The following is a 23,026-nucleotide window of genomic DNA, read 5'->3' as shown; positions in this document are numbered from 1 at the left end:
GCTGGTTTCAACCCCCCGGCTTCCTCAACGTGGCGGTGCCGGACATCCGTGTTGGCCTACTTTCATAACTTTCCCACTTCCCTTCTTGTCGATATTTGACATTTGTTTGTATTATCGTCATGTCTGATCCAACAGGTACAGCTGGCACCGCTCTCGGGGCGACCAGTCTCTTCCTCCAAATCTTCCAAGGGTGCGTTGATGGTTTTTCTGTATGGCAAAAAGGCGAAGCGCTAGCCTCCGACGCGCTTATTTTCAAAGCTCGTCTCGAGATGCAAGCTGCTCGATTCAAGGCCTGGGGTCTAGACTGGGGATTTGACCGGGGACCTGACGCGGCTTGTTGGAGAGACAATCGCTTCATCGAGAACGGAGACCTCGCTGTGAAATATGTTGTCATCATCTACGGTTTCTTGGACTCACTTGGTGAACTATCCCAAGAGTTCCCGGTGTTGGCGTCTGCGGAGAATGTCCCTGTTTCAGCGGCGACTTCGCTCGGGGCTATGCTCCGAATGGCGTTTAAGGACTCTCAGGAGCGGGAAGAGTGGGCGAAGAAGCTTGAAGCGATGCGCGATGAGGCCAAAGTGTCGGAGAAACTGCGATGGGCTCTCAAAGAAGGGGAGATCACAAAGACACTCGAGCTTCTTGAGACTATGATTGATGATCTCTGCAAGTTCTTCAAACCGCCTGAGAATGACCCCGTCGCGTTGCAAGTTGCGAATTCTCTACTCTCATCGCTCAACATCACTAAGCTGAACGCTGTCGCTGCGGGCGCGCCAGATGACTCGATGCTTCAGAGTCTAGCTCTCCTCAAGGTTATGGTTCTGCAACTTCAACTCGGTGCTCGCAATGCAGAGAAGGTGGATGAGAAAGATAGATCGCTCCGTGAAACAGGACAGCTCGATGAGCGAACGAGGCGATCGGCTGGGGTATTTCGGAAGGGGACGACCTCTACGGATGTTTTGGTGGAGTGGAAACTGATCGATGGTTCTCATATCCCTCCTGGACACACTGCAGCAACGTATCGCGCAATGGCAGGTAATCGCATCAAGAATCTGGCGCGACTTCTCAAATGGAGCTCAAGGCTTGGAGATCTCAGAACATTAGACTGTATTGGAGTCATCACCCGCGATGGGCTGTCCGATGATGAAGTCCGATACGGGATCATCTTCAGCACGCCAACAAAAAAGTACAAAACACTAAAGACTATCCTCGAGGGGCCACAGGACAATATCTACCTCGATGACTGGTTCAGAGTCGCGAAGAGCGTGACGCGAGCGGTGCTGTGTTTGCACCTGGCAGGCTGGCTGCACAAAGGACTTCGCAGCGAAAACATTCTGTACTTCCAGGATGATGCAGGTAACATCTCTTACGAAGAGCCTTACCTAGCCGGTTTCGAGTACAGTCGAGAGATATCAGCGCCAGGGCAAACAGAGGGCGTGACAGATGATCTAGAAGCGAATCTGTACCGACATGAAGAAGTCCAAGGTGTACCTAAAGAGCCTTCGGACGATGATCAAGGGGAACCAGCCAAAACTTCTTTTGCGATGAAGCATGATATCTACAGCATTGGTATTCTTCTGCTCGAGCTCGGACTTCAAAAGCCAATGATCCAGTTGTATGAAGAAGCTATACAGACCGAGAACTACGAGCATTCCGCCGCTGCGTTTCGGAAATGGATACTGAGCAAGGCACTCCCGAAGCTTGGGCGATCAAGAGGAAAAGAGTACATGAGGGCTACAGAGTTATGTCTGGAGTCGGAGTTTGAGGGGACTTCTGCGGATGAGCTGCAACAGGCATTCTACAAGAGCGTTGTGAGACCGATAAGTTGCTCTTGGGGGAGGTAAGAGAGCAAGATAGTTTAGAATCTCAAGACTAAGAGATGAAAAGACTTAGGTAAGTTTAGTATGATTTATAAATACTTAGTAAATCTTAGGCTTTTAGGATCCTAAATTCATAATAAATTTATTGTTGCTGGGTGCTAAAAAATGGAGGTGTAGCGCTTTATCGCCTTTTGCCACATGAGGTCTAGCGCTACTCGCCTAATCCGCAGCGCGTTACCCGTTATAGCCTAGCGCTGTACTACAAAGAGCAGAGACTTTTTGCCCGTTATCAAAATCCCAGGAAGGTCAACAAAGAAAAATGCAGCGCCTTCGTCTTCCCATCAACATCCTTCAACACCCGCGCCAAAGTCTTCTTCCCCTCACAGCACTCTTCGCACAGCAACATATCACCCCTTATTCTCCTCATTTCCTGATGGACGGTGGATCGAGACGTCGCGGCGGTCGCGGCGGCAACCGTCGAGGTTTCAGCTCTCGTGGCGGTGGTCGCGGCGGTGGTCGCTCAAACCAGCCTCGCAACCCAAAGATCAAGACCGAGAATGAGGATGTCGAGATGGCTTCACCCTCGCCTGCGCCGCCGCTCACCGAAGAGCCCACCTCGCGTCGTTTCGACAGCTTGTTGGAGAACAACAAGGTCAACCCTCTCATCGTGCGCACCATCACCAACGACATGAAGTTTGAGTTCATGACGCCCGTCCAAGCCGCGACCATGGATGAGCTTCTGCCCCCGAACCGCAGCGACTGTCTCGTCCAGGCGCGCACCGGCACCGGCAAGACCATGGCATTCTTGATCCCTGCCCTGCAGACTATGATTAACCAGAACAGAGCTGCCGGCGATGGCATTTCGCTACTTGTCATCTCACCGACTCGTGAGCTCGCGCTCCAGATCTCCGCCGAGGCAAAGAAGGTTCTTCAAGGACTGCCCAAGTATCGCGTTCAGGTTGCCATTGGTGGAACGAACAAGGATCGTGAGGAGAGAGCCATTCTCGCTGGTTGTGAGATTCTCATCGCTACGCCTGGTCGTCTTCTGGATCATATGTCCAACGAGGATATCGTTTACAGCATGCGTAAGCTCAACACTCTTGTTCTCGACGAGGCCGACCGTCTTCTCGACATGGGCTTTATGAAGGATCTGCGTGACATTGTCGGCCGTCTTCCCGACAAGACCAAGTCCGACCGACAAGGCATGCTCTTCTCCGCCACCATCGCTCCCCACGTTGAGCAAGTCGCTGGTCTCGTCCTCTCGCCCGGCTACAAGTTTATCTCGACCATTCCCGCTGGTGAAGCCAACACCCACGAGCGCGTTCCCCAGTTCCTCGTCCAGGTCCCCACCTTTGGCGATGTTGCGCCCGCCATGGTTGGCTGTATTCGTGAGGAAGCCACACGCGGCCAGGCCTTCAAGGCGATCCTTTTCGCGCCGACCGCTGCCATCGCTGATTTCTACGGACGCCTTTTGGAGGATCTTCCTGGCCTTCCCCCCGTTTCAATCCTGCACAGCCGCATGAGCCAGAACAAGCGCACAAAAATCACCAACGACTACCGAACTGCTCGCAACGCTATTCTCGTCGCTACCGACGTCGTCGCTCGTGGAATGGACTTCCCCGGCGTCACCACCGTCATCCAAGTCGGTATGCCCGCCGACAAGCAGAGCTACATCCACCGTCTCGGCCGAACAGCACGAGCCGACGCTGAAGGTCGCGGAATCCTTATAGTTTCCGACGCAGAGGGTTTCTTCCCCAAGTACTCCCTCAAAGAAATCAACCTCCTCCCCCGCGAAGCCGATCTCTCACCGAGCAGCGACGTCATCGAAGTCGCCGAGAAGATGGAGGATGACGAGAAATCCAGAGTTTACCAAGCTTGGCTGGGCTACTACAACAGCCACATGAAGTCTCTCCGCTGGGACAAGGAGGAGCTCGTCCGACAAGCCAACGTTTACGCACGCGAGGGTCTGGGGTCGCCTGACGTGCCTACTATTCAGAAGAGCACGGCTAGCAAGATGGGACTGAGGGGTGTGCGGGGGCTGAACACGGTTGCTGATCGACCTCGTCAGAAACATGGTGCTCCTGGTGGACACGGAGATAATGGACGCGGAAAGCGAGGACGCAACTAGGGTTATGATGACAAAAAATGGCTGGTTAGGCTGGAGTTGGGGATATTACGACATTACCGAAACAAGTGTATTTGCTTAGAAATGAGTGCAGCATAGACTTTTAAGACTGGACATCTGAGATGTCGTGATGATCAAGACTCTGTTCATGGTGTCATACATTGGTGTAATGCCAACGCATCAAGCTTCTAGCCTCTCTCTTTCTGGTGACTCGTCATTTCATACGCAGAAATAAAGAGGTTTTGTTTGAACACCAATTTTCCATAGGTCTACTTGTTGCGCGCCTCCATGCAGATGAAAAGAAGCACTGAATCAAGTGGCTATTGGAAACATAAGGTCTAGGGACAGCATGTCTGGTTCAGTCGGTCATGCCGCAGCATCCTGGAACACTTGATATTCTAGTGTGAATGGCAACCTCAGCGCAGAGTATCTGTCCCGCCGAGGGACCTGGCGATAACCCCCGTGTCGCTGTATTGATGTCCTTTTCAGTATCTCCAACATCAAAAGCCAGCGCTTGCCGCAGCCCGTGCCGCATGACGGATCGTCACACCAGAGCACACTCTTGGTATTATCGTTGAGGATAGGATGCTCGTCTGTATCGAATGTAAGGCTGGAAAGCCAGCCAAAACTATCCGGGCCAGTGTTCCTGGAAAACATCACAAGCTCAAGAACAATGCAATCACCCTCGTAGAGCCAAAAGTAATGCGCCAAGCAATAGCGACATTGATAGCTGTTGTTCGGACACCCAACATTTCGACCGTATGGAGCCTCAGGTTTGTGAACGGGCACCCCAGAGGCTGGGAAGCAGTTGCATTTGTCTGATATCATACACGAGACGATAGCGTCGATCTGCATTGTGGCATGTAGACAGAGCTCTTCAACAACCCCCTCCTTCAGCTGTTTCAACAGATTCGCCTGCAGTGCTGGCATTCCCGGGAATTGTCGTTGATTGATCTTGACCATTGGGAAAGCCCTGGTGTAGTCAATCGCGTGTATGCCCTCCGAATATGACGTGCGGATGCTTGGCTGATATCTCGTAACGTTTGGAGAATCCTCACCAACTTGAACACTCGCAACGCAGTGCTCAGGATCTCTGCAGCGAACATGTATTTCTTCATTATGATTCGGTTGCAACTTTACTGACATTATATTAAAACCAAAGTGTATTTTCTAACCTTATAACTGACTTATAAACTCAATACTGCTACTACCTTCTGATTACCCTAAACCTTCTCTTTAGTAATACTAATATATATATTATTATAAAACTTTCTTTAAGCTTTTCTTATATATTAATATTTCTTAATAATTCTAATTACTATATACTATACTTATCTCTTTTAGTAAATTACTATTTATATATTAAATATAAATATAATTTAAATATAGTTTTTTTAAAATAACTTTTTAATTACTTTAATTCTTTTTTTATCTTTTAAGTTATATAAAGAAAATAATAATACTTTTTTTTACTAAATAATATTAATAATACTTATAAAAAATTAAGCTATTATATAAATAATAATCTTATAATTAAATAAAATAAGCTAAATAAAGAATTTATTATTTAATTAATTAAAATCTTATATAAAAATATATTTTATAATAGCTTTATAATTAAGTTTTTTATAGCTATAGTTATATTATAAAGTTACTTTATATATTACTATAATAAAAAGTATAATAATAGTTTTATAAGTATAATTATTAATATAAGTTTAATTAAAATATTTTTAATAAAAAATTAATCTTATTAATATAAAAGCTACTATCTTAAAGATTTAAAGTATATATAGTATTAAGCTAACCTTTCTTAGCTAAGAGATTAAAGCTTTTTATATACTTTAAAAACTAGCTAAAGAGTTATTATTTAAGTTCTTATTATATTAGCTTTATACTATAATTATTAGTTAGTTATTATAGTATTAATATCTAAGTTATAGGCTAGAAGTGTTATTTGCAGTTAAGGCTTGTGGCTATAAGCTTATTCTAGTAGAGAGAACCTAGCAACTTTACTGAGACTTTGACATGCTTGCAAAGGTCAAATTGGCCTAGCAACCCCACACAGATGTTGGCTTTTTCGTTTCCCTGCGGGAAAAGGAGTTGCGGATGGTTTTGATTGCATCTAGCACAACGGACAGGCTGCCAAAGTCTCCGTAATCGCCATTCCAGTTCACCTGTATCAAAGAGATTCCTACAGGGTCCGCACAGGGACCTTCGCAGGAAGATCCGCTTAATGAGCCGAATCTGATCACATGTTGATCCAATGATGCGGTGAGTCTCTGTCGCAAAGTGAAGGACTTTCCAATGAAAGTCTTTGAATTCGATATCGTTCGTCAACTCTCGGAGGATGCGACACGTTTGGCGGACCATGTAGAGAGAGCTATGGGGCATTAAGCGCATAGTATGGATCAATAGCTCTTGGGGGAGCTGCAGTAATCTGGACCCTGGACTTTGTTGGTGTCTCAGCTTCAGAGGCTTGATAGGCGTGGGACAATCTGTATCATGTGGCAGTGATGCATCAAAGTGGACCGTTTCTCCATTCTGAGCTTCCAGAAGAGGGACCTCAAGTGTGCCCTGCCTGAGTCCGAGTCGGTCAATAGTGCGTTGAATCCAGGATGAAGAAAACTGTGGATCTAATATAAGTTGAGGCATGAAGGAGTTGCCGAGCGGACTCTAGGAAAGTTGAAGTTGGTTGGAGAGAAGAATAAATACCTAGGAGAGTCGAAAGCAGATTGAACGTGTTTTATAATACGGTGGGCTAGAAGTGTTATTTGCAGTTGAGAGTTGTGGCTGGGAGCTTAAATCAGCACAAAACCTAGATAATTCACAGAACAGAAAACGCACCAAAGTTGAAAAAATCTTTTGAGGGGTAATTCATTATCACTTGAGGTCATACAGGAGAATTATTCTTATTAATAAAGGCCCTTGAACCTCGAGACCTCCCCTCTACCTGTTCCCATTACCAGTCTCCCAACTGCGACTTCACAAAATGAAAGACATTCTGGCTGACACCCACTTGCTGGGTAGAAGTTTCTTTGAGCAATTATACTGTAGAAACAACTCAGTAACGACTTCAGTTTCTTCTCATGCTCGGTACGTTGAACCTGGCTACCATGAGTGTTACGTGGTCGGTGTGCCGTACAAGGAAACCTCAAGCGTATGGGACCGCGCACATGTCGTCGGAATCGATATTCCTCCTGATTCAAAATTTAGCTACGAAGAAGGTGTGGAAGTACTTTTGAATCTTGCCAGGAATGTGTTCCTACACTAACCAACAAGAGTCTACCTGTTCGGTCTGTTCCAGATGGGCAAGCAGAGAGAGTTTTGGGTCTTCGATGGGTCGGGAGTCTACCGATCGGGGTTGTTCGACGATGAACTTAACTTCCAAGACTTACTCGATCAGTATGGAAAGATGACTGAGCTTGAGCTTCGCAACAATCCGTTTATCAAGCAAGAGTTCGGTGAACCCCAGTATATCTACATTAAGAGCGATCAGTTCCAAATGGCGCCTTACGAGTCCGATCCCAATAGGGGATACAAACTTGTCCTCGACAAAAGAGCTCTCTCACGCCCTGACGATATTGTCAGTGTAAGGGCGACTTGGTATCGCGCCACAGACAAATTCAACAACAAGTTTGTCATCAGATTTTCCGGAAGGGAACAAAACCAAAATGAGAAAAAGTTCCTGCGTCGAACTAAGGAGCGTAATGCCTGGGGCATCATGCATCCCATCGACTATCGATTTATCGAGGCCAGGAGGCTATCTTGTATAGTCATGTCTCCCTTTGGTCTCCCAATCACCCACTATCGCACTGTCTTGGAGGTTCTCGAATGCATGCGTGACACGATCAGGACTCACCTATCGTTGTATATAGATGCCAAGATTCTCCATCAGGATATCTGCTTGCACCACCTCTTTATCTGTAAACCCAAAGTGAACAGCCCAGACGCTCCCAAAAGAATTCCCATCTCAATCGGTGGACATCGGGGGCTACCTGACGAAAGTCGATTGAAGCCGTGGCAGAGCGGGTTCGAGGAATGGTCAGAAATCGCTGAGAAGAAGACAAAGAATATTTCCAGCAACGACAACTTTGCTACCATCGTTGCCGAGTTTCGCCATGAGTTCTAGGGTCTAGAGAGTCTGGTTTATGCACTTCGCGATGTGCTCTTCTTCCCTGATGGAAACGATTTCTTTACAGGTACGAATATGGACGTCGAGGCCACGGAAAAGCTGTACGCCGCCATGATTGGCGCTTTTGAGAAGGAGGTCGTTAAGGAAAGAGACTGAAGCTGAGGAGTGTCACAGATACCTAGATTTTGAGTCTAATTTTACCACTATCGCAAGTCGTGAAAGGATAAGAATTGCCAAAGTTTACCAGGGAAGACCAAAAGCTTAGGATCTTACACCTAGGAATTACAAGGCTTTAGGCAAGTTCTCATGATTTTAGAGGACTCTTTGACAAGTTTACTTTGGTATCCTCTCTTGGAGTGCACTAAGACTCTGTTCAGCAATTCAGGCTGATGCCGTCAATCTTCGATTCTTCTCCGAACACGACAAATTACGGGGTAAAACAACGCTCTCTCTCTCCTCCAATCATGAAACCGCCATTAATCCTCATCGTCCCGGGTAATCCAGTTTTGTCATGCTGATCCCTGAACAGAAGTCCCATCAGCGCTGTAGTAGCGTCACGCTAGGGGTATTCCTCCGTCAGAGATCCACCAAAGGGGTGTCTCGTATTCGGATTATGAGAATCCTACTGACTAAAATCTTGGATAAGCGAAGTAATCGATCTGCTATTTAGTATCTTGCACTTGCTCCATTGGGTTGGGTTCTTGAAAGATCATCATCACAATGTTGCGAGAAGTTGTGTACAGTATTGCGGGCTTCATCCTGCTTGCCTACGCAGCAGAATGGATTCTCTCACTGTTCGACGATCCAAGGGAACCCAAGAGACTACAATCGAAAGTACCGCTCTTTGGTCATCTATGGGGTATGATGAAGTATAGTTCTGGCTACCATGGAATAACAAGGTATTTACACCCCTCAACACTTTTGAAGCAAGCTGACTGTGAGGAAGCAAGCAAACAAACGAGGAAATGTACACAGTCGCCATCTTCAACACAAAACTCTACATCGCGAAAACTTCCCGTCTCATCCCTCTGATCCAAAAGACATCCAAGACTCTATCCTTCCGACCATTCATGCAGACAGCCGCTAAACTTATGGGTGACGCGAAACCCGAGACTTTTGAAGTCTTTGGTACAGAATGGGTTGATTCGTTTAGTCACGCTCATAAGAACGGTCTTGCTACGGGACCGTTTCTCGATGAGCAGAATCTTCGAATGGGAGATCGTGCGCTGATAGACATCGAGCAACTTCTGCCGAAAGATCCAGATGGGGTTGCAAAGATTAACTTGCTGGAGTGGGCGCAGTATGCTGTTGTCCAGGCTAGTGCCTGTGGAATCTTTGGTGTCGAGCATCCTTTTCTTGATCCAAAGGTCGACCAAGCTTTTTGGTAAGCGCCCTCTGCGATGACCCCAGTCCATCATCTAACTGGATAGGAAATGGCAATCGTATCTTCCTCTTCACATGGTAAACCTCGACATCACCGGCCAAGGCTACGCTGCCCGCCAAATTGTCTTTGACGCTTTCCGCAAGTATAACAAGAATCTTCCCAGCGATGTATCATTCATCTACAAAGAGCGTCTTCGATCGATGCAAGAAGCTGGTATTGATGAAGACGACATTTGCAAGCAACAAGCTACTTTTGGAACTGCTGCTTTCGCCAACACTGTTCCAATTATGTACTGGACTATTTACGAACTCTTCTCTCGACCTGATCTTCTTGAAGAGGTGCGAAAGGAAGTTATTGAGCAAGCTGTCAGTGGAGATAAGGAGTCCGGTTTCAAAGTCGACGTCGCGGCTTTGAAGACGAAGTGTCCCTTGGCATTATCAGTGTTCCAGGAGACTCAAAGACTGCGACACGTCCACGCCAACATCCGCAAAGTCACAGAAGACACCCTCCTCGACGGAAAATACCTCCTCAAAGCAGGCCACTACGTAATGATGCCCGGCCAACCCGTGCACATCAACACATCAACATGGGGACCAACGGCTGACCAATTCGATCCGTACCGCTTCACCAAAGACTCATCAGATCGAAAGGCTAGCAGTTTTGTCGCATGGGGTGCACCGCCTCATCTTTGTCCAGCGCGTCAATTCGCCACGACTGAAATTCTCATCGTCATTGCGCTCCTTGCTGTGAGGAGCGATATTACACCTGTGAAGGGGGAGTGGGTGAAGAATCCGGCGCTGAACACGGGGGATATGGCGACTGTTTATACGCCGAAGAAGAGTGTTGAGGTGGAGGTTAGGAAGAGGGAGGAGTGGGATGGGGAGTGGAGTTTGAGGATGGGAGAGAGTAAGACGAGAATATCTCTTGCTTCTGGTTAAAAATGCATTGCTTTCATCTTTACATGGACTAGCTCCTAAACGATAGAAAGACTTGGGTGACTTCAAATAAGCTTATAATACCTTTCCTGAGTTTATTTTAATTCTCTAAATTAAGCTCTACTACTAGTATTTTATTGTTCCCTAATAATAAGGTCTTTGCAACATGAATTTCTGCGTGTAACAAAAACACATTCAGCTTTAATTAATTACGCAGAACAAGCAGTATTTTTCGCAGTTACTCACATCTTGATACAAAGTGTGAATCATGTGCAACGTCATGAGTCACCGCGTCAGTGGTAAGCTGACTCTCAACAAGGTCTGCAGACCAATATTCGGATTACCTTGGATCGGCCGCCCGATAATTCCGAGCTGAACATCTCACACGACTTGAAAACCACCAAAGATCTTCAAATACCCACTAAAAAGTCCCGGGAGTCATTCGGGACGCCTTATGAGGCTGAAAATCATGGTCATTGCCTTGATTCTCTGGCGCGGTTGCCTGCCGTGAGAATGAGAGAAAAGCTCTAGCTGGAAGTGAAGCTGACATAATAAAAACGTCTAAGACCGTACTAATTTAGGTTCAAAATGCCTTGTCCTTTTTATCAAGCAGAATAAAGGTCGCAAGTTTTCTGACTGTCGTTGAAGTGCGTCCAATGAAAATTGCCTCGTCCGTGAGGGATATCCACTTTTAGGGGCTGAGTAATTGATTCATGCAGGTTTGATGAGGGGTCACACACGCAAGACGAAGTGATTAACAAAAACAGCTGCCTTGGATCACCGTAAGCAACGACTATTTCAACCTCCTTCACCTCAATCTCATTCCTGTACATCTCATCCTTACCTCCAAATAAAAAGATCATACGCATCTCATAGACCACTATCTTACCATCCTCAGCTGCCAACCCTGGACCGCCAGGATGACAATCGACCAGGATCCCATCCTCACTAAACTCCGCGATGTATCCCTCTCAGCCGTGGAGAACGGCGTCAGCACACATCACACAGTAGAACAAGAACATCCAGCCACTGCAGGACTCCTCTCAGAGCGAGAAAGTGAAGCTTGGCAAAGAGCAATAGAGAAGGTTGTTCGATGCGTTGTATCGGTCAAGTTCTCGCACCCTTATTCGTTTGATACAGAGACTAGCAAGACGAGTGAAGCAACTGGCTTTGTCGTCGATGCAGAAAAGGGTATCATCCTCACTAATAGACATGTCGTTGGCCCTGGGCCCTTTTCGGGGTACATCGTCTTCAATAACCAGGAGGAAGTCGACACGTACCCCATATATCGCGATCCAGTACACGACTTTGGCTTTTTGAAGTTTGATCCCAAGGCTGTTAAATATATGACTCTCATCGCGATGGAACTCAGACCCGACCTCGCAAAGGGTGAGTCCCCAGCCCCAAAGGGAGCAAGAAAACTTAGGATCTTGGACGAGGATGTTAAATAAACTTAGGAGAGAGTCTCCTGAGCTTAGGCTAACTTACCTAAGTCCTTCCATCGCTTAGGGGCCAAGATCCCAAGTTCTCTTGCCCTTGTACCTAGCCTCTGGGGTATAGCACGCAGCTAACCTGGCACAGTTGGCACCGAGATCAAAGTCATCGGCAACGATAGCGGCGAAAAGCTCGGCATTCTATCTGGTTTCATAAGTCGTCTTGACAGAAATGCTCCTATATACGATGGTTACATGGACTTCAACACATGTTACTTTCAAGCCAACGCCTCAGCGTCAGGAGGCAGTTCCGGAAGTCCTGTTGTCAACGTGGACGGGCACGGTATCGCTCTTCAAGCAGGCGGGCGCACCGATGGATCAACGGATTACTTTCTCCCACTTGATGGACCGCTACGAGCACTGAAACAGATTCAACGCGGTGAGAAGGTGAAAAGAGGCGAGATTCAGACTGTCTTCAAATTAAAGCCCTTTGATGAATGCCGACGGCTGGGGTTGAGTCCTGAGTGGGAGAGTGTTTTGCGCAAATCTTTCCCTGGGGAGGATAACGTCATCGTCGCCATGGACGTCCTGCCTGAAGGTCCTTCAGACGAAAAGTTGAAAGAGGGCGATATCCTCCTCAAAATCAACGGGGATCTCGTCACACAATTCCTCCGTCTGAACGAGATCTTCGATTCCAACATTGGCAAAACCGTCCGTATTCTCGTCCAAAGAGACGGCCAAGACGTCGAAGAGAATATCCTAGTCCAAGACCTCTGTGAGATCACACCAGATCGCTTCGTCACCGTCGGAGCAGCATGTTTCCACGATCTCTCATACCAAATCGCCCAACGATACTTCCTCCCCTGCCGCGGCGTGTACGTCAGTAAATCCGGACCATTTCACCCCACGCACGATAACTACATCATGGTCGATAGCGTCAATCACAAAAAGACGCCGGACCTGGATGCTTTTGTGCAGGTTATGAAGGATATCCCTGACAGAGCACGCGTGGCAATCAAGTTCTGGTATGTTTGGGAACCGCAGACTGTTCGAACGGCTGTTGTGCCTATTGATCGGCATTGGTTCCAGCGCATGAAGATGTTTAAAAGGAATGATACCACCGGGGTCTGGGATGTTGAAGTACTTGCTGAGCCGTTACCTGCTATTCGACCGCCGCGACTAAGTGCGTCTTTTGATGCGCTGGAGCATATCGCTCAGCGTGAAATTGCAGAAATTGCGAGGAGTTTCGTCCACGTGCGGTTCTCGTCGCCAGTACTTATCGATGGACAATCCGCGCGCATTAAGCTGGGAATGGGTCTTGTTGTAAACGCTGATCGAGGCTATGTCATCGTTTCGAGAACTGTTGTGCCGACGAAGCTCTGCGATATCGAACTAACCTTTGCCGATTCGGTGCTTGTGCCCGGAAAGGTCGTATTCTTGCATCCTGCGCATCACTACGCTATCATCCAATATGACCCTAGCCTCGTTGACGCGCCGGTCAAGAGCGCCATCTTCAGCACTGAGAGGATCTCACAGGGTGCACCGACGTTTTTCGTGGGGCATAATGATTGCGATGAGATGGTGTATGCTTCAACAGCTGTGACAAAGGTCATTCCCCTCGAGCGAGAACCACCAAATCCACCCCGCGGCCGTCCTGTCAACGTAGATCGTATTGATGTTGAGACTCGAATTGGAAATCACTGTGGGAGCGGCGTGCTCATCCGTGAAGACGGTGTCGTTCAGGCACTTTGGGTCGTCTACGAGATGGAAGATCTCGACGAGGCGTGTTTCGGTTTAAGCTCACAAGCCATCGCGCCAATCGCTGAGAAGTTAAGCCAAGGCATTGTCCCAACCCTCCGCAGTCTCTCCATCGAGCTCGAGGCCGTTACCATGATTGAAGCGCGGGTCATGGGCGTAGCCGAGGAGTGGATCGAAAAGGTCCAGAGCAAGTCCTCCTCCGACCGACGACTATTCATGGTAAAGCGCGGGCCAAAGCAACTCCCTGGTCAACTCGGCGAAGGCGATGTCCTTCTCACGCTGGACGACAAACTTATCACGCAGCTCCACGATGTGGATGTCATGTACTGGAAAGAAAGCCTCGATGTCGTCGCTGTGCGAAATGGCGAACAGATCAGCTTCAAAGCACAGACTGTTTCCGAAGATGAGTTCGAAACGTCGCGTGTTGTTAATTTCTGCGGATTAACGGCGCAGAAACCACATCGTACCGTGAGACAGAGTATCAAAAAGCTGCCGAGCGAAGTGTACATCACAAGTTGGTTCATAGGATCGCCGGCGAACCTATATAACGTCTACGCAACGACTTTTATCACGCATATCGATAATAAGCCTACACCGGATCTCGAATCACTTGTGGGGATCATCGCCAGCATCCCTGATAAAACTTGTAAGTGAAGATAGCAGACCTCGAGCTTTCTTTGCCTTGATTCACGGGAAAACGTAACTGACAAGAGCATAGACTTCAAGATCAAGATGATGAACTACACCGGAACTCCCTCCGTCGTGACAATCAAGAAGGATGAGCGATACTGGCCTACTGTTGAGTGGCTTCGCGACGAGACGCATGCTGAAGGATGGAAGAGGGTGACGTATGAGAATGGTGAGGTTATACAGGGCGAGGGTCTTTATGGTATTACACTGTGAGCGAGGTGTTGGTAGACAATGTGTTCATGACTTGTATTATATAATTACAGTATCTCCATTCATATACCGCTCTGAGAGCGATTCACTACTTATCACGACTTGCGCTTCCAATGAGATGCAAATGAGACGGTGGGTATGCACGGTCGTGATGATGAGCCGTTAATTGAGAACCCCGCTGTAAGCAAGAAGTAGGCTGCGGCACCAGGGAAGACAAGAGAGGTTGGAGTCACCTCGGGGACCAAGAAAACAGCAAGCTTTAATATGGGGTGTCAAGATAAAGTCAGCAAAAGTTATCCTAAGCTTAGGCTATATGGCTATTTTACCTCAGATTTTTGTCATTTGGGATCAAGATCCTGTATTTTCTTTCCTCCCTTAGAATCACTATGGCATGAATGTTTCGCAGAGATTGTCCAATATTTAGGCAGACTCAGCCTGTCTTTAGACCAGACCTTGGCACTCGCAGCTCAAAGTCGGAAGATTTCTGCAGGGTAGCTCCTCTTTCAGCGGGTCTAGCGCGCCGACTGCCTACCAGATCTAGGCACCAGCCCCATCTACAGGGGTTACTCTAGTGCTGAGCAGAAACTTATAAGGCTCTCACTCAACAACTTCAAAAATACTTCAGCTCAACTTAACCATTCTCACCTCATCTCACCTCAATCATCACGCCATGGCTTCCAACGACTCGAGACTTGTCACTGAGATATGGGACAACATCTGTTCCTTCCTCACACCACCGACCCTCTCAAACCTTCGCCTCACGTCTCACAGACTCAATGGTATCGCACGGCCATGGAAATTCAGGAGCCTACGCCTCGAAGCATTCAATCCACCATCTATTGAGCGATTTATCCAAATCGCCAAGACCCCCGAACTACGAGGTTTAGTTCGAGAAATCACTATCGACACGCGCATTGAGTTTGACTTTGAATACCTCTGCAACGAGTCATACATCTTCCCCCTAGCCTTCATGAACGCTCTCCCTCACTTACGATGCTTCACCAACGTGACAGCGCTTCACATTCGCTTTGAAGAGCACTGCGGCCAAGATGACCGGTACTATCAAACAATCGAGGAAACCTTTGAGTTGCGATATCGCGTGCTTGATACTATCCTCCACTGCGCTGCGGGGCTGTGGACGCTGGAGAAGCAAATCAAGATTGATCAGGTTATGGAGGGATATATCTATCTCAATGAGGACGAGGATGAGAGGTTTGACTATAGCGATCAAGATCTTGAGTTTGCCCACGATAAGCCGTTCCCACTGAAGGAGTTGACGATTACGCATCTTGCGGATTATGATGATCCCAATCTTGCTTCGTCTGAGGCCTGGAAGACGATCATCTCTCTACCAAGTCTCGTCGACCTAAGGCTTTTTGTCACAACAGAAGAGTGCGACGCATCACCTGAGAGCACGATTCACTATATTGAGAAGTACGATTTCTTCGGCAACATCCACAACACATGGCTGTCCCCTAGCATTGCGGATCATTTACGCGTACTGTCGTTATACTTTAAAGATTACTGGGGTTGGTTTCCCATCATGGACTTTCGAAACATTGGCGAGGACACTCCATTTCCTCACCTCAAAGTTCTTGCGCTGGGGAATTACGTCTTTACTCATGAGTGGCAGATTGAGTGGTTTGGCAACCTCGGCAAGGAGAACGGCAGTGGAGGTCTTGAGGAGCTGTATCTTGATGATTGTCCCATCCTGTATCATGCGCTTCAACTTCGTATAGGAAATGATGGGTATGCTGACCACACAGCTCATACAGCGCAAGGAGGTACAGGACGAGGATGGAACCCTATCAAGCGCGATTTTCCCATCCGATGGCATCAGATCCTTTCTCAGTGGAAGGATTCGATGAAGGGGCTGAAGACACTCCGAGTTGGTCATGGATGCTGGTGGGAATGTCCCAAAGATACTCGCCAGGCGATTCTACTAGACCCTGATTACAAAGACATCGACCTGCAAGCTATGGATCATCGCCTCACGCGAAACCTGCACCGAGACTTTGCTTGTCCTCCCCCAACGGAAGAGGAATACTGGGATGGGCAGAATACCTTTGTGTCTGAGAAGCATAGATATGGAACGGGGATCAGTAACGAGAGAAAGGTTCGGATGCAGTACATTGAGTACAATTGCGGTCTCGGTCCGTCGCCGTGGTTGGAGAAGAATTCGCGGTATCGTGGTGACGAGAAGGGGTTTGAGCCAGAGAAGGGGACGCTGGAGAAGGATAATGCTGCGTGGGATATGATCATGGCCGCTACTCTAGCGAGGCGACAAGGCAGACTTGGTTAAACCACCTACTGCCGGATTTCAATTATCACGCACCCACTCTGGTGTGCATCGGAACATTCATCCGGATTGTTCCTTGTCATCTGTTCACTGAACATGACAGAAGTTAAACAGTACGGTGAAATGTAACTATGGAGCAGAACATGTCATACCTCATGAAGACGCATTCCGTTTAGCGATGTCTAATGGCAGTCTTCATTATTGTGAGTCATTACATGACTTTGTCATTCGTAGCGTGAAGTCTGACGGGTGAAAAGCTTAACCTCAATCACAAGACGTATTTGATTGGTGTTCAGCCAATAGGCAATAAATTTATAGTTGTAACTGGACTGTGGTTTGGTGCAAGTTTTAAAAGAGGCTTCAGCCACCAGGCCACAAAGGTAAAGGACACCAATAATCACACACGGGCAAAATACTTGTCGCCCTCACCATCGCCTAGGGTTGTAACTGGACAGCTCAGGTTTTACAGTTCAAAATTTGTCGGTCAGGTGATAAAATGTCACATATAAAGCTGACCACTGCTGCCACTGTCAGACACTGGCACTGCCAGCTCAGCTTGTGACAGCCTAATCCTATTGTTCATGCGGCCACTCATTGTTCTCATTACTTGGCGTTGCACAATAACAACAATCTGTCAACACGGCCGCACGATTTCAAACTTGACTCTTACATGCACAACACCAGAGCCATCCCGCGCCCGCCCTTTGCGACACCATCATAAAGATCATCATAAAATTATCATCATATCATCATAGGATATGGCTCCTGCTGGCAAAACTTTGAAAACTCGGCCTAAGACTGCCGCCGACAAGCACCGCGCCGTCAAACGCGCCCCCAAGCGTGCACCTACGCGTGCTGCTGCCTCCGAACCCCCTCGCCGTACCGACATGATCCTCGCAATGAATGACCCTTACATGCAACATATCATCGACGGCACCAAGACATACGAGTTCCGCAAGTACAACATGGCCGGCATCCAGCGCATCTGGTTCTACCGCACCGCTCCCCACTCCGCCATCACACACATCTGCCCCGTCAACGAAGCCGTCACGAGAAACCCCGGTGACCAGCCCCTGCCTGAAGATGGGCTTGGAAACAAGGAATACAACCAGAAAGACCCAGATTACGAGGGCTACGATTACGCATATCGCATCAACGCAGTGTATGAGATTAACGCTGAGGGAGGACAAGGCATCACTTGGGCCATGATGCGGGATGTGCACGGAATGAAGATTGCACCACGAGGAAGAGTCCGGGTGCCCGAATCAATGATTGCGCAGCATAGCTTGGAGGGTCAGAATAAGGTTTTGTAGGGTGATCATGTATGAATGGAAAATCGGGCTACAAGCCATTAATACAGTCTTGGTACCGTGGAAGCATATAAAAGGCAACATGATGCATTTGTGACCGGACTTTTATTAATTATTTAATAATATAAAGTTTAATTATAAAATTTTATATATATTTAATTAAGTTTAGAAAGTTTTAATATTAATTAAATACATTTATTAAGTGTTTTCTTATAAATTACTAAAGTTTTTATAAACTTTATATAAACTAAAAGGAATTTATTTTATTAAGGTAAATAGTAGAAGTCTTATACTACTAAAAGTATTATTAAAGCTGTAAGATATTGTATTGCAGAATGCAATATATAAGAGACAGTTTCTCTCTGTAGTTTAGTACTTTCAATATGCCAATTTCTATCTTTAAAGTATTTAGTTGATCAGCAATGACTACAGAATCTTTATTCTACAAACATCAATACAGTAATGGAACAATCTATTCCCGTCGCTTATGATCTCGCTTCCCATCATGCTCTTGGTGGCGGTTCATATGCCTTCAGAACCCGCTACCCATTATATCTCAAAGCGCTGCTGTCTGATCCAGGCAGACGGACTGAAGTCAACATCATAATTCAGCCCAATAGCCCAGCCCATATAGGAACCATGTGCAGTCTTGGCCTTGCATTCATCCTCGCCCGCCGACTCCTTGATGAAGGATTGGATGTTTCAGTCACTTGTGATCTCTGGGACCGTGCCAAAGGCGAGCAAATGACTATTGACGGTATCGTTTACCAGAAAAGCCTTCGTGACAAGGGGAAGTTCCAAAAGCACCTCCCGGGCTATGTTCAAATCACAAACGAGCTCGCTAGCCGGTACAGAGTTCATCATCGCATCAGGATGGAAGAGGAGTTCATGAGCAACCCTGAGATACCTGACGTCCTTCGCGAGGTGATTGTCAAGCGAGAATTCTATGGCAAGGTCCTGGCACCGGAGCGAGGGTCACTTGCTATTCGGGCTTCATGTCCTGAATGTGGATTGGTGGAGAAGTATGGTACTCGGAATGTGTATGCCGACGATGGATCGACCGTCACATTTCATTGTCCTTCACATGGCCCTTTCACCTGTGACACCCAAACCGAGAGCAACCGATTCCAGTTTAACTGTCAGCTCTTTAACCTTATCCTTGGACTATTCTACCAAAGAACACCTTACAATTGGATTGAGATTTGCGGAAGCGATTATGCGGGATTCTGGCAGGAACAACTACTATGGCGATTTCTATCTAAGCCAGCAATCATCGTCTACACTCCTCTGATCTCTGACTGGTCTGGCTCCAAGGTTTCAAAGTCGCTTTACCTTCAAGACACAGCGTACCAATACTTGAAAGACTCTGGGCAGGAGTATCTGTTGAACTATGAAGTCTGCCGCCGGGAGAACAAAGATCTCACAATTTTGTGGAAGGAAGTCGAATTGTGGGTTGATGAACCCTACCGACTTTTTCGTGGCTACAGCATTCATTACTTACATCTCTTGTTCGAAGGGCAAGCGATTGGGCTTGGAACTATCCACAAATAGAAGCTAGATCACAGGCTTGGTCAGGCTTCCCAGCATGCCCGAATTCCTGTAGCTTAGCTATCCTTTCATTGTGTTAAAAGCCACTTTCATTACTTGAGTGCATCTCCTCGCTGTTCATCACCAATATTGACTTGTATATCTGCAATAATACGCCTGATCACGTTGCGTAACGCTGTTAATATATTTCAGCGATCATAAAGTGAACAAAATCCGTTTCTTAATTCATGGTCCCCCTCACCTTTGGTCTCACGCCAGTACTGCTTGCCTGTTATAAGAACAACTGTGACGTTCTAGGGACTTATCGTGGCCTTTTTTTCCATCCGATGAGTACATTAATCCATCAAAAGTGACGGCCGGAGTGCTGTAGCTTTCATCCGGACAAATCTATGATCTTCTAATACAGTATCAGAGTAGATGAGGACACGAGTAAAGCCGTGAACATGGAGCAATTGTCATTGGCAAAAGTTCACGTTGGTCAGTAAGAAATTACTCTTTCCTTTAAACCGTTATGATATCTTCAGGCTGTCAACAGTTGAAATTCCAGACAATGTGTTCAAGTTCCCCTATCAATAACGTAATTCCCGCGAGGCTGTCCCGCCCTCGTTCCATTCTCAGCGCGCACCTGCACTTACAGACGCGTCTACTCCGCGACAAGAACGTGTTCTTACTACTTCCAGCACTGCAAGTATAGACCTATGACGTCCGCCATGTGTTCCAGGCAATGTTCTCTAGCTCCGCCAATGCATGCCACTGTATCACTTCCTCTTTGGGCCTTGGCAAACCCTCACATTGGTCGAAGCGCTTACAACTCTCAAGTTAATGGACTTCCCTTCCAGGCATCTCTCTCAAGCAACGACTACATTGGCTACATGGACATCGAGCTGCCAGTGTCAGGTAGTGTTCACTTGAGATGATGTTCAGTTTGGTGTGACACTGCCAGATCAGGAGGAGAATCTCCCGACTAAGACAATCCTTTCGCTCCAGGTTGAGACTTCTGAAACTCTTCTTTCTACAAACTCGACAAGACTTCTGAGCTGAGGTATCTTTGTAGTATCTCATCTCTTTCTTCATCTACTTCCATCACACTTCTACTTTCATATCTTTCTCACTTCTATCAACTCACACCGAAGCACTTCGACTTGCATCAGCAACTCACTTCCATCAACTTACACAAGAGCACTTGCACTTTCATCTCATCTCCCTCTCCATCCACCCTCACCACAACATTTCACTCTTTCCATCGACACCAAGTCTTACTATCAAAGACAACTCACATTACCAACACCTCTCATCATCATCTCGCTCTCTATCAACTCACACCAAAACACTCCGACTCTTATCATCAACGACACCCCTTACCAACAAAAACACTTATCATCAACAACACCCATTTATCCTTCACTATGTTCTCCTTCTTGACCTCCAGTAAGAAGACCGTCGTTCGCAACCGCGAGCTCGGTCCCGGCGGAGTCCACCTCAAGGACTACGGCATCCCCGGCCGTACCAACCTAGTCGAGGCCCTTTCCGATATGGAGGAAGAGGAAGATCGAGTTTCTGATCACCTTGATGACAACGATGTCTGGGTCAACCTGGATGTCCAGAAGGACACCATCATGGCCGCCCTTCAGCCCAAGTCTAACGTCCAACTCAAGTCCGGCGTCACTGTCAAGGCTACTGACGAAATGGTCAATGAGCTTCAAGCTTGCATCATTGAGGACTACTTCACTGAGGAAGCAATCCAGCGTCGAGCGGCCGGTCTCAAGGACTCGGTCCACAACTGGTTGGAGGGTGTTGACGACTCGGATGTTGCCAACGAGTCCAACGACTCATCTGAGGATGAGCACTCTGTCTCTTCAAAGCAGTCCATTGGCGCGGAGGCCAACGTCTACCAACTCCCCAAGTCTGAGTCCTTCCTCAAGACCAAGTTCAACGGTCCCGTCTACGACAATGAGAAGCGACTGACTGCTTTCAACGACCGCATCCTTTCCTCCGCTGTCTACTGGGGAAAGGTCGACGATGAATCTGACGACGAGATGCCCGCTTTCTTCAAGCCTAGCAACTAAACGTCTTGCATTCTTGGTGCTTGTTTTGATCTGAAGTTGTAGCACGATGCTCATTCGGAAATGTTTGTTTGTTGAGATGACTGTTTTTGTTCACGGTACGGATTTGCATTGGGTCCTGGAGTTTAAGCATGGTAATGCTCCTTTGAGAATGTTCTCTCGCCAGTACGAGAAGGTGTTAGACTACGAAAGGCGCTATGGGATCTGGTATATGTCTGGGGTAGTCTCCTGAGATGGATGTCCATTGGGATAAGTAAACTAGGTCTAGATACTGGCAGAGGTAGTCTAGCATGAATTGAGTAATAGTATTAAATCCTGATCCCAACATGCAATTGTGACAAACCCCATTTTTTTGCCGATATTACTGTCTTATGCAACATCCTGCATAAAATTCACACGTACCTCGGATGACACCCGAGGAATCACATTTGACAATGGGTCGTTTCCTCCGTCTATCATGGCCCATGCCCCGTCAACCGTCGCATCCAACGGTCGAGCAATGCCGGGGTAAATGATGCGACCGTTTAAACTAAAAATCTCTAGTCCCATTACGTGTCAACTTCCCCCTTGTCAAAGAATTCAGGGATATTTGTTCTGCAGCAACCAACAGGTGGGGGCGGCCAAAGTCTGTTCTAGGCAGGCAAATAAAATAAAAAAAGTATGTATCATGACAGTAGCAGGGGAACCCGAGCTGTTGGCTCTAGCAGTCAACGTGCCTTAGTGTTGCAATGCTACGACGTTGAGATGCATGGCACCCATGACTTTTGCGGGAATTAGTGCATGTCAGTATCTTTTGCTCCGCTTGACCTGACAATGGACGAGTAATTATCAGTCGAGGCAATCACTGCCAGCGTTTCAGGGGATCCTGATCTGCATTTGTGTCATCCACTTAGCCGGATCCTTTGGTTACACTCGGATGGAGCAGCGTAGTATTTTCGTAACCGTTGGCTGCGCCCGAAGTGGATATACGACCCGTGTCGTTGGTCCAGGGGTGTTCAGCACATGTCATCCAAGGACCGTGGGCCATGGTATGATTGCAGAAACCCGCCTGCCTGCCCGCACTGTCTCGCTTGCTGAGTCGTACTGCAAGTCAAGTATGGTGGATGCTACTCTGCATGACTCCACGCGGACGTCTCGTCACCAGAAAAGCGCCGGGTCTTATCACATCACCCATGCCCATGCCCATGCCGGCACTACCATCGAATCACACCAGGAGAAGGGTCATCACGTGCCGAGCTAGCAAGCAGGATAGCGATATCAGTCAAGAAAAACAAACACCCTGGATGCAGAGCTGTTGGGTGGTTTATCACATCCTTGCT

General features: G+C 47.4%; 8 protein-coding genes across 8 annotated transcripts; all 8 read left to right on the top strand.

The window, feature by feature from the left end:
• Positions 1 to 119: 119 nt before the first annotated feature.
• Positions 120 to 3,945, top strand: J7337_012268 (uncharacterized protein; the record flags this gene model as incomplete). The annotated part of the gene is made up of 2 exons (XM_044829795.1): positions 120 to 1,808; positions 2,143 to 3,945. The coding sequence occupies 2 exons, from the start codon at positions 120 to 122 to the stop codon at positions 3,943 to 3,945; spliced, it is 3,492 nt and encodes a 1,163-aa protein (XP_044674711.1).
• Positions 3,946 to 6,934: 2,989 nt separating this feature from the next.
• On the top strand, positions 6,935 to 8,074 carry J7337_012267 (uncharacterized protein; the record flags this gene model as incomplete). The annotated part of the gene is made up of 2 exons (XM_044829794.1): positions 6,935 to 7,169; positions 7,227 to 8,074. The coding sequence occupies 2 exons, from the start codon at positions 6,935 to 6,937 to the stop codon at positions 8,072 to 8,074; spliced, it is 1,083 nt and encodes a 360-aa protein (XP_044674710.1).
• A 723-nt stretch (positions 8,075 to 8,797) lies between these two features.
• Positions 8,798 to 10,399, top strand: J7337_012266 (uncharacterized protein; the record flags this gene model as incomplete). Its single annotated transcript, XM_044829793.1, has 3 exons — positions 8,798 to 8,976; positions 9,024 to 9,461; positions 9,508 to 10,399. The coding sequence occupies 3 exons, from the start codon at positions 8,798 to 8,800 to the stop codon at positions 10,397 to 10,399; spliced, it is 1,509 nt and encodes a 502-aa protein (XP_044674709.1).
• A 917-nt stretch (positions 10,400 to 11,316) lies between these two features.
• Positions 11,317 to 14,490, top strand: J7337_012265 (uncharacterized protein; the record flags this gene model as incomplete). Its single annotated transcript, XM_044829792.1, has 3 exons — positions 11,317 to 11,785; positions 11,978 to 14,233; positions 14,306 to 14,490. 3 exons carry the CDS (start codon positions 11,317 to 11,319, stop codon positions 14,488 to 14,490), a joined length of 2,910 nt encoding a protein of 969 aa, XP_044674708.1.
• Positions 14,491 to 15,157: 667 nt separating this feature from the next.
• J7337_012264 (uncharacterized protein) lies at positions 15,158 to 16,789 on the top strand (the record flags this gene model as incomplete). Its single annotated transcript, XM_044829791.1, has 1 exon — positions 15,158 to 16,789. One exon carries the CDS (start codon positions 15,158 to 15,160, stop codon positions 16,787 to 16,789), a length of 1,632 nt encoding a protein of 543 aa, XP_044674707.1.
• Positions 16,790 to 17,544: 755 nt separating this feature from the next.
• On the top strand, positions 17,545 to 18,099 carry J7337_012263 (uncharacterized protein; the record flags this gene model as incomplete). Its single annotated transcript, XM_044829790.1, has 1 exon — positions 17,545 to 18,099. One exon carries the CDS (start codon positions 17,545 to 17,547, stop codon positions 18,097 to 18,099), a length of 555 nt encoding a protein of 184 aa, XP_044674706.1.
• A 459-nt stretch (positions 18,100 to 18,558) lies between these two features.
• On the top strand, positions 18,559 to 19,647 carry J7337_012262 (uncharacterized protein; the record flags this gene model as incomplete). The annotated part of the gene is made up of 1 exon (XM_044829789.1): positions 18,559 to 19,647. The coding sequence occupies one exon, from the start codon at positions 18,559 to 18,561 to the stop codon at positions 19,645 to 19,647; it is 1,089 nt and encodes a 362-aa protein (XP_044674705.1).
• A 1,403-nt stretch (positions 19,648 to 21,050) lies between these two features.
• J7337_012261 (uncharacterized protein) lies at positions 21,051 to 21,710 on the top strand (the record flags this gene model as incomplete). Its single annotated transcript, XM_044829788.1, has 1 exon — positions 21,051 to 21,710. The coding sequence occupies one exon, from the start codon at positions 21,051 to 21,053 to the stop codon at positions 21,708 to 21,710; it is 660 nt and encodes a 219-aa protein (XP_044674704.1).
• Between the last annotated feature and the right edge of the window lie 1,316 nt (positions 21,711 to 23,026).

Source organism: Fusarium musae, chromosome 10 (genome assembly GCF_019915245.1).
Source record: "Fusarium musae strain F31 chromosome 10, whole genome shotgun sequence".
NCBI lineage: Eukaryota > Fungi > Ascomycota > Sordariomycetes > Hypocreales > Nectriaceae > Fusarium > Fusarium musae.
Note: the sequence above shows the minus strand (reverse complement) of the source record. Positions and strands in the feature narration are given on the sequence as shown.